This window comes from Poeciliopsis prolifica, unplaced genomic scaffold (genome assembly GCF_027474105.1).
Source record: "Poeciliopsis prolifica strain line A6 unplaced genomic scaffold, Auburn_PproV2 SCAFFOLD009, whole genome shotgun sequence".
In the NCBI taxonomy this organism is placed as follows: domain Eukaryota; kingdom Metazoa; phylum Chordata; class Actinopteri; order Cyprinodontiformes; family Poeciliidae; genus Poeciliopsis; species Poeciliopsis prolifica.
In genome coordinates this window covers 2,590,498-2,600,774 of record NW_026562384.1, presented here as the reverse complement: position 1 = coordinate 2,600,774, position 10,277 = coordinate 2,590,498, and the positions used below count along the sequence as shown (strand labels likewise).

At 39.0% G+C, this 10,277-nt stretch overlaps 1 protein-coding gene across 2 annotated transcripts; it reads right to left on the bottom strand.

Moving 5' to 3' along the window:
* Positions 1–352: 352 nt before the first annotated feature.
* Positions 353–9,095, bottom strand: cab39l1 (calcium binding protein 39, like 1). 2 transcript variants are annotated; one of them, XM_055034172.1, is made up of 9 exons: positions 8,700–9,095; positions 6,351–6,490; positions 6,076–6,240; positions 5,828–5,946; positions 4,860–5,028; positions 4,709–4,768; positions 4,555–4,620; positions 4,328–4,471; positions 353–4,052 (listed from the first exon to the last, which is right to left on the bottom strand). In XM_055034172.1, the coding sequence occupies exons 2-9, from the start codon at positions 6,465–6,467 to the stop codon at positions 3,861–3,863; spliced, it is 1,032 nt and encodes a 343-aa protein (XP_054890147.1). In that variant the 5' UTR covers positions 6,468–6,490; positions 8,700–9,095; the 3' UTR covers positions 353–3,860. The 2 variants fall into 2 exon arrangements, with proteins under 2 accessions (XP_054890147.1, XP_054890148.1); XM_055034173.1 differs by having other exon boundaries at positions 8,881–9,095.
* Between the last annotated feature and the right edge of the window lie 1,182 nt (positions 9,096–10,277).

The following is a 10,277-nucleotide window of genomic DNA, read 5'->3' as shown; positions in this document are numbered from 1 at the left end:
AGATACATTTTCTAAAAACCACAGTGAAGCCCACTGCGAAGATGTCAAACTGTAAGAAAACCCAGACGAAGGAAAGAAATCATTGTGAAGTTTATTGGATTATGATGCCAGCACTTCACTTAATCTGAGAAAGAGATGTGGTATTGATCAAAATCTTAATTATGGCTTTTGAGGTACAAAGCTAGTGTCTTCAGCAGCCACGCCCTTTTAATCATACAGTTGTGGTTTCTTTTTGGTATATGGTCAGAGAAATGACTGCACATCCTTCTCAAGCGCCGGTTCAGGGTTTTTGTCCTGCTTACGTTATGGTTGCGAACATAAGCATAGAAAAATCCACACGACACAACACAAGTCGCCAAAACACTTTATTTTCATAAATGCGTTCACACTTCAATTATCCTTTGTAATGTTATGTACACTTAATTTGCTCCCACGGTAAATAAAATATCCAGTGTGGAAAAAGTAAGGGGTGAAAAAGAGAAGGTAGCAAAATATTGAAAAACTAAAAAGCATAAGAAAAAGGAAACAAAACAACAACAAAAAAAAACTTTAAAAAAAAATAATCAAGGAATATATACTATTGATCTTTAATAATTAAATTTGATGTATACATGGTATTGCCAGAGATGTACAGGACTGTGCAAAAGTCTTGAGTCGTGTGTTAGAATTTGCTTTCAAAGACTCGCATGCTGCAAGTTTAAAGTGGGTCCAAGGATTGAAGTGGGTTCAATCTTTTGTTTTCGTCTGACCATTTTTAGAAAACGATTTGTCACTTTTCTTAACCCAATAATCATCTCTGAACTCTTCAACATTAAAAAAAACACATTAAGTTCAGGCCAATCTGTCGTTTAATTTATTCAATTTTCAGGTCCTTGTTTTTCAATATCAAAGTGGGAGACTCTTGACACAGACCAGGAACTCAACACTTACATGTGTATTCCTGAAGAAATAACAGGGGGGCCTAACAGTAAGACCTCAGTTAGTCATGGCATAGACTACCTTTAATAACACAAACTCTGATTTTGCCTCATCTGTTGCAGTTCCATTAATTTTGCATGCTTCAGTTCATCAGCAAAATATAAAGTGAAGACAGTCTCTCTCTTACACAGTCCTGTGTTATCTCCCTATAAGAGGTAGGGTTCCAGAAACTAGAAATGCTGCGCTTGTACAACTTTAAGCAAGGTGCCCAGCTGTTGCCTACAGCTCCTCCTGGTGGGAATAGCTGTGAACAACACACCTTTTTTTTCCTTTCTTCAAAGTGCATGTCATGCCTGGACTTAAATCTAAACAAAAAACAAAAAAAACTTAAGGATTTTATATTTACATGATCGGCAAATAAAACATAAATGTGTTTAAAATATAAGTTAAATTGAAGTCTAATTTACTTTTGTTAGAAGCCAGTTTTAGTACTCCTAAACACAGCAAGATGTTTGAACTCATGGGGATGTAAATTTAACCTCATGAAACATTTTTGGCTTTTTTTTTGTCCCCATGATAGTTAACAGAATTGTGCTTCACGTTGGGGAGTTACAAATTATTCTTTTAAAGAGATTTCTGCTTTACTTTCAGAAAATTACAAAACGACATCTCCCGTCATTGTGACTTTGGCTTATAAGCATGATCAGAGGCCCAGAGTCTTATGCAACCTTAACCATCAGTTATACATCTTTAAATAAGGCACCATCCATCACACGGTGGCACAATGCAATTCACTATGAATTTACAAGAGCTACACCAACCAGAGAAATATCAAAAACTTCCTTTTCCACTGAGAAATTAAAGCGGCACAAAAATGCTTAAATGTGCTGTCTTCTTAAAATGTTCTAGTAAGGTGGTAGATGACCATTTTCAAATGGTGATTTCTTGACTTTCAGCTTTTTAATGGCAATGGCAAGGAGAAAAGGTTTAAGATGAATCGTTCTAGCAGAAATATTTGATGCACATTAGCAGTAAAACCAGCACTGATCCCCAACGCCGCCCGAAGACTCAGGCGGGCTACGTTCTTCAAACTGTCTTTCAGCAAACTGTCCTAATTTTACCGTGTCGTGACGTCTGACCTACCCCAGTATTATTATAACTTCAAACATATTAAAAGTCTATTTAAATTATTCACCATAAGCAGAGATGCACTGAGACAGCAGTTGGTGGCCTGAATAGGACGATTTTACGCTGCACCGTTTTTTTGTTGTTGTTTTTTTAAGTTTTTGATCAGTGAACACATCACATATGAGTTCGCTGGATATTGTTACTGAATCAAAAGGATTTAAACACGCCATCAGTAGAAGGAAGAAAAGCTTTAAGGCGGTTCCAGAAAGAAAGGTATTTTTTAGAGACGTCAGCTGTGACGGCAGGGAGTTGTTTAAACAAGGGAATAACAGGAAGGCTCTGTTTACTCTAACTCTGTTAGTCATGGAACGTTCTGAAAATGAAATGCAAGTCTTTGGAAATATTAGAGTGAAGGTAAAGTTTTACTGACCGTAGAAATACACACAGGGACTGCTGTTAGCAATGCTAACTGTGGTAATCCAAAGAGTTTCAAACGTTACCTGTCATCATTTTGTCTTTGGTTTGAAGTGACATTAAAATTCTGCTCAACTGCAGAGCTGTGCAACAACAACAACAACATCGCACTCCCTCACACAGTGTGACGTCACCTCTGGTTCTAAAATAAATAGTTAATGAGTGATCACAGAAAGGCTGTTTAAGGCAATAAATAAATCAATGGCTTAACAAAACACCAGATAACAGAAAATATGCATTTTCTTCTGAAGTATTAAGTTGGACACTGATGTTATTCATTTTGAAATAATATTACAGGAAAGAATTGGTGTCATGAAATGGGAACTGGCCACCGGACTCTAATCGATGCATCTCTAAACAGATTTAGATCAACAAAAACTAAAAACCAAACTGTTTGTCCAGTTGGGGCTGCAGCCATAAGTGCACCCATTACTGCGCGAACAGCTGTTATTAGTTCTCAAGCTTTATTAATTTAGTACTTTGAGTATTCTGCATGTGGAAATGACACGGAGCGCTTTCTGCGAGATCAATCGTCTGGCTGAGAACCCTGCAGCGTTATTTGATTCTGTGTTTCTATTTCAGTCATGTAAGCGTTGCCAGACGCAACCTCCGAATAATAATAATAAAAGAGAATAAAAACCCGCAACAGATTTGATCGATTCCTCGTTGCTTTTGACTGGCGCTCCCTGCATAGACAAATACAGCACTGCTGCCAGACGCGCAAAAGCAACCAAAGACCCTGGCTGCCGACCCTGCCAACAAAGAGAGACACATGCCACTCTGCCACGGCCGCATTTCAAAACAATCGTTTCACTCCCACACAGACAGACAGAGAAAATGTACAATAATGCAAATAATAAAGCAAACTGGATCACTTAGAGGAAGCAGTTACATTAGAAAAATAATATATTTCACCTCTCAGCATTTCAATATCTTTATAATATAGACACGTTAAGGAAATTTGCTGTATGAGAACATCTCTAGAGCCCGTGAAAATGTTGGGAAGTTTTTAGCAACAATCTACGTGAAGGAGTAACAGTTTGAGATCCAACATTGCACAAGCAGAGTAAAGGCATTCCTCTGTCACTAAATAAGAAGCACTGTGGTTTAAATAACAGTTCTCGGCCCACAGGGGTGACGTATGGACTCACCCCCCGTATTCACGCTAAGCCAGAAAAAAAGAGAAATCCAATCATCTTTTCCTATGTTTTTATATTTGAAATTATATTTTTAAAAAGGTTTGTGTTCTTTCACTTTCGACTCACTCAGCCCTCCAGTGGCTCCAGTCACCACCTCTACAACGCTACCGCCGGAGGGGAACGACACGTTCCTCTCCGGTTCTAGGACTCCTCGGACGCGGTGGGTCTCTTCAGGTCGCGGATCTGCTTGATCAGGTAGTTCTTCTCGTCGCAGAACTGCTCGTCTTCGGACCGGTCTGTCTGGAAGTGGCTCAGGAAGTCCACCAGCTTGGCCTGGTTCTTCAGCAGGATGTCAAGTACTGGCTGCGTCTTGTTTGGGTTTGCAACAAAAACCTTTAGAAATAAAAATAAAATAAATAAATAAATAACATTTTCCATTTAACATTTCCTATGTGAACCAAACTGGAGCAAGACCAACTTACACTGTTTCATTAAAAGAACATAAAACATTTCAAGGTCTTTAACACAATCTGCATAAATGTAAGACTTTTTAAAGAGTTTTACTTTAAAATATAAACATTGAGCTTGTGCTTTTAGGTCTTTTTTTTGTCTCAATACAGTGAAACTGTGGTATTTTCAACCTCATCACACTGTGAGAGGTTGCGCACCTTAAAGACGTGGAATGCTTCAAACTGGATGTTGCGGCTGTTGTCTCGTAGGAGGTTCATCATCAGCTTCAAGTTCTCTGCTCGACTGATGTAATTTGTCATGACAGTGAAGTTGTGTCTATCCAGCAGGAGTTCCCCGAGGAGCTGGACAAGCAGTAAATAAACCCAGTAAAGCAAAAATATACGCTCCAATCAAAGGGTAAATCAAACAGGACATGCATGTGAACCTTTAAAGACTGCCGCTTGGTGACGTAGTTATCAGAATGCAGCAGTTTTTCGTACTCTGTGAACACCTGGTGGAGATTTTAAAAGCTGGTTGAGCACAGAATAGGCAACGTTTGAATAAGTTCAGACTAGAAAAAAACCCAAAAAAACACTCACCCTGTCATAGTTGTTCTCCAGAAAATCCGCACACATCATCTTGTGTCTTGTGAGAAGATCCTAACAAGGACAAAAAAATAAATAAATAAAAAGACCAATTAGCCAGAAATGATTGGGTGTAGTTCGGTAGTTAAAAATAGAAACGGCGTACTTTGAAAGAGGCGAAGGCGTCTGAGGCGATGTCGAAGGTGGAGAGCTCCACGTAATGGAAGAAGCAGTAGAAATCCTCTGAGAAGAGCACCGACCTGGCCAGCGGCTCGTGACGCAGACACTCTCTCAACATCATGCCGCAGTTCAGAGCCACTTCTGGGCTCTCGTATCTGCACAGGTTAACACATGTCAGCGTAGCCGAGAGCGCAGTCACACACAAAACTCAAAGCCCGAGCAATTAGACGAGACCATGCAACAGATGAAACAAACGAAAAGCGCTCAGGTCCCTGAAACGCTTTTAGTCCGACAACAAAATAGTATCTGTGGCTCTTCTTTCACATCAAGGTTGCTCATTTGGACCCAAATGGGTAGCTGGCCAAAAAAACACAAGACAACCATGCAGAGAGGAGAGTACATGAGTGGCGAAATAATTTACCGCATCGGCATTAAATGTCAATGTTTCAAGTCTGTCCTCCCAACAATTACGCTAAAAGGTCTTCTTTGTTGACATGACATTTTAAGAGTTCAGGTTCAATCAAAAACGTGCAAAAATATGATAACAATCCATCACACAGCTGCCTGGGATGGTATTTGATCTGCTGAAACTGGGGCAATCTGAACTGAGATGGCCCCAGTTCAGAGCAGCTAAAACTGAATTTGGTTCTCTACAGCAGGCAGCATGGCAGCCTTTTTTTTTTTTTTTTTTGTAAACCAGGGCTCTTCTATCTCTCCATCAGCATGTGAAACCACATAGGTGAGGGCGGCGAGTTCCTGCTTGTTCTTGTGGGAGCTGTCGAAACGCATACGCAAGTGCAACCTACCGCCATGTGTAAGGAGATCAGAAAAAATAAGAAATGCAAACGCATGAAACGAAACAGTTTCGTTTCTCATTTGATTATTTTAATTTTTTTAACCTTAATGAAGGGATGTTTAAACACAAACCATCACATGAGAGCATTCAGGACTCACCCTTTCAGAAGCATGAAGAGGATTTCTGGGTGCGTGGAGATGTATTCGACGGTGGGTGTGCGGCTGCCAATCTGACGTCTCACAATATTGCTGAACAAATGGACCACATCCTTCTTGCCCTGCAATAAAATGACTCAGCTCAACATGTGGCGTTCAGATGCCAACAGCAGCGTAGACTCTGATCGTTTCAGGTCTCTGCAAAGCTAACTTTAAAGAGGAAGTAAGTCGGTCCCCCCGCTCAGCCCTACCTCAAAATCAATCTTCTGCAGGTTTGCGATGAGTGCGATGAGAAGGTTGGTGTTGTATAATTCTTGCGCCAGCTGGGCCACAGCTTCAGTTTGAGGCTCCTTGTCCCCGGTCCCACTCAGCACCTCCTTCAGGGAAGCAAGGTTTTTGGACACTTCTTCAGCAACCTTGAAACAAGCAGGATAATTAGGTTGGGTAACGCAAATTAACAATGTGGAAAAATAATCCGTTTTAAAACAAGCCAGATCAAAACAGCAGCAGTGAGAAGGTCTCAAACCTTTTCACACTTTTTGCTGTCTGCGGCGTCCAACTTCTCCATATGTGCAACATTCTCCTTCAAACTCCTGACTATTTCAGCTGGATTCTTCTGGGACTTCCCGAAAGGAAAAGGCATGACTGAAGACAGGTAATCCAATCCTAAATAAATAAATTAATACATTTTCACAAATCACTGCAGAAATAAAACGTTTTAATTATGAATGAACAATATATGAACAACTGATGTTCATCCTGTTGTCATTTTTGTATGCGTTTCGGGAGGCGGATGAGGTCGGCCATATTTGTTTGGTCATGTGACTCTGATGCAATGCAGGACTGTGTTGTGTTTGAAGCAGAGAAGTGACCTCAGTGAGGTTCCAGACGTCTATTTTTAATATTTTTTCCCCCCAAAGTTGAAACAGTAGGAAAGTACACATGGAATATTGGTAACTACAAATCTTCACATCGTTTAAATACGATACAGTTTCTGCAGGTTTCTCCAACGCAGATTTCAGGCCTTTTTAAGACCATTTTGAATGGGATTTAAGAGCTATACCCCCAAGAAAATGTACGCACTCAGTCCCGTCGACTGGTGATAAGTTTGCACTTACCCCACGATAAGATACTAAAAAGCTAGCTCGGTAGCATCCTTGCAATTAAAATGTCTGAGTGTAACTCAAACTTTTCCCTGAAAAAGCAAAAAAAAAAAAATAATAATTTTTTTTAATTAAATAGTCCTGTCAAGAGAACATTTGAGACCTGTAATTAATGTATGTAAGATCAACAAATCTTTTAATGAATTTAAGACAATTTAAGGCCTTAACTGTTTACTGATACATTAATTTAATTTTTTTTAAGGGTTCACAAACATTGTGGGACATACACCACACTTTTCAATGTGTGGATGTGTTTCTACTTTGTTCTGGCAGAATATGGCTGCAGTCTCTCAGCTCCGGCACAACTAAAACTACAAGCTCAATACGTCATGACCTCTGCAGGCGCCCATACTTTAGTTGCATGCAAACACATGAAAACCTGAAATAATCAAGCTACAATGTAAAATGGGGAGAGACAAATTTCCCACGTGATCAAATCAATTCAAAAAAGAAAAGACAAATGACAGTTTGACAGATTAGTATGGTATAAAGAGAAGCATTACAATTTTCAGAACTGCCATAATGAGACAAAAAAAATGCCAGACTCTTAACACGTAATTGTATTTGAATGCATGCTTCATTTTGAAGACTTTGTGTCGGATATTTCCATGACCTGTTTCAGCCTGTTTAAACTTATGAAATATGACAGATTATAGCTTCTGTTTTTAACTAAAGTTACTCTACTAGTAGAAATTTAATGCAATTATAGTAAACTACAAAAGATGACAGGCTTTTTTTTTAACGTTATGAGAGCAGGAACAAAAGGATTCCCAGGCTGGAAGGAGCTTAAAAATTGTTAGAACACACTGTCCCTTGGAAGAAAGATCAATTTCAAAGCCAGTGGCAACAAAGGGAAAGAGTGACCACCCCTACAAATTTGCTGACAAGCCCTTTCTGCATAGACATATTTAATGCATTTCAAAATTATTAATTCGAGACAGGAGAGAATATGTTTAAAATAGCTGAAAAGGTTAATACATTTGTGCATTTCTATTTATTTATAGTCAAGTACATTTTGGTTTCTATGAACTAAATAAAATTTAAATTCTGCTATGTCTTTTGGGTTTCTTGAGCCACCCTAATGTTATTAATAGCAGCCCTTTTGAAAACTTTCAAAAAGGACCTTTGGGCATAGCCAGAAATGGTCAAAATTACAACCACTTAAACTACCAAAGCAGCAAAATTATCCACATCAAACAACTACAACAGGTCACACGGTCAATCAAGAAATTCTAAATAACTAAAAGGTTAAAAAAAAGGAAATAAAAAGAAGTAACATGGCAGAGAGAGAAGGGGGGCTTGTGGGCACTTTGTTGCCCCTGGAGCCAGTTGTTTCATAATCCGTCCGTGGCTAAAGCTAGCTCTGAAAAATATCACAGCACCGGTAAACTTGTGCAACTTTCAACTTTTTAAAGATAGTTTTGTACTTTTGTATTGCACACATTAATGTTTTGTGTACAATGACAGTATGGTGATATGCCAGGCGAGTGAAAGACGCCAACTTTCAGCAGCAACGTCAAGGAGGATGTTACGGCTGAAATGACGTTAAAATGTCAACGTTACATTCGGTCCCATCAGGAAAGTACAGCTAGCTTCTGACCTAGTTAGCAGCACCGAAGAGCGGCCGAACTAACGACAAAAACACGTTTAAAAGTTGTACAGGAACCTCACAGAAAAACAATAAATAGAAATTTCAAGCTATCAAAACTCACCAAATGCGGTGTCGCCCTGAAACCGAAAGACAGTCGACCGCTAGAGGTTAGTTAGCGAGATAGCAAGTTGCCTCCACTTTCTTCACTGTGTGTCGTTACTCTAAACTGTGGGAACGTTATCTGATAGTCCCGTAGCTGAGTGACATTCTCTAACTGACGGTCATAGCGCTGATTTTCTCACCTAAAGCTGCCTTCTGAACTTGAACGGGGCCGAGTCGAACGGGGAGAGCTGCTGGGCTAGCCTGTCTGACAACTTCATTTCCCTGTTCTTTTTCTAACGAAACAGCCGTCCTCTCTCATCCCGGGGACACTGGGCGGGTGTGTTGCGCTCTGCTTGTTCTGTAGAAAGTGACGATCACCAGCGTCAGCCAATCAGCGTGTCCGCGGCACAATTCAACGAGACGCCCTCTTTACTGCGGGGTGCGCCTGTTTTATGGCTCACGCTTTTTTTTTTCCGGGGCGGAGGGAAGTGCAAAGTCATCGATGGAAGCCCTTCTGACGGGCTGCCCTGCGAAGAAAATGAAGCGCATCTGATTTGTGTAAAAAAAAAAGACACCCCCCGCCCCAGTCCCCCACACAGGGCGATTTCATACTATGTAATCTAAAGGTTTAAAATAAAGATGAAGAAACTATTACAAAAACTAGAAATGTTGGAGTCAAAAACTAAACATATTAATATATTTAAGGTACTTAGCAAAGATAATTATTAAAAATCAAGCGAGCAAAAAATATATACAATTAAAATAATCTATTTCTTACACACTAGGCAAGTCAGTACATAAACTTGGAAAATAAAATCTAAAAATTAAAATGAGTCAAGTAACAAGTAAATACATAAATAATTTTAATTAATTGAAACTAACAATTTAACTACAACTATTTACTCATTTATTACACATGGCAGATAAACAATTTAATTACATGATACTTTCATTTATAGGCTGTACAAGAAACTCCCTGATAATTGTGAAACAGGAAATAAAAACAGGAAAATATTTAATTTAACTTGACTCAAAGCTTTTTACACACAAGAAATACTAAAAACCCCATCAGAGGTTATCTTTTTAATACTGTAGCTGAAAATACTGGTTCTTATCCTTGGGCTCTTTGGCGACATCTCATCACATCAACATCTCACAAGCTGTGCAATTTTGCAAACAGTCTTGCTAGTTGCATGAATTATTGTTGCAATTTATTATTTAGCAGAGAGATTGACTGACCAGATAAAGCTCCTGTGTCCTAATCCAATCCTGAATTGCAAAAAATGTCTACACTTTAATCTGGACGTAATTGCAAATAATACCTATAGCCAAAATTAAATTCTGCTAAATTCTCTTGAAACTAGAATGAACCAAACAATTCCACTAATTCAAAGCAAATGTGTTACACAAGGATTTTCACAACCTCTAATATAGATACAGTTTACATAAAATACTTATTAATGACTCATATTTTAATGTTGATGATTTCACTGGCAGAGTCAATGACATATATATGTTTGATGGATGCACTGCATCTACTGTATGTTGGAAAATGCTGATATATAGACATGAAATGCATTTTCCTAGATGACTTGGA

What these genes read in the sequence shown, in the direction of transcription:
- cab39l1 (XM_055034172.1), bottom strand. Translation starts at nt 6,467, where the DNA reads ATGCCTTTTCCTTTCGGGAAGTCCCAGAAGAATCCAGCTGAAATAGTC. An exon ending in TGGAGAACAACTATGACAGG is followed by an intron (nt 4,621 to 4,708) that starts GTGAGTGTTTTT and finishes AATCTCCACCAG; the next exon opens with GTGTTCACAGAGTACGAAAA. An exon ending in AAGCATTCCACGTCTTTAAG is followed by an intron (nt 4,053 to 4,327) that starts GTGCGCAACCTC and finishes TTATTTCTAAAG; the next exon opens with GTTTTTGTTGCAAACCCAAA.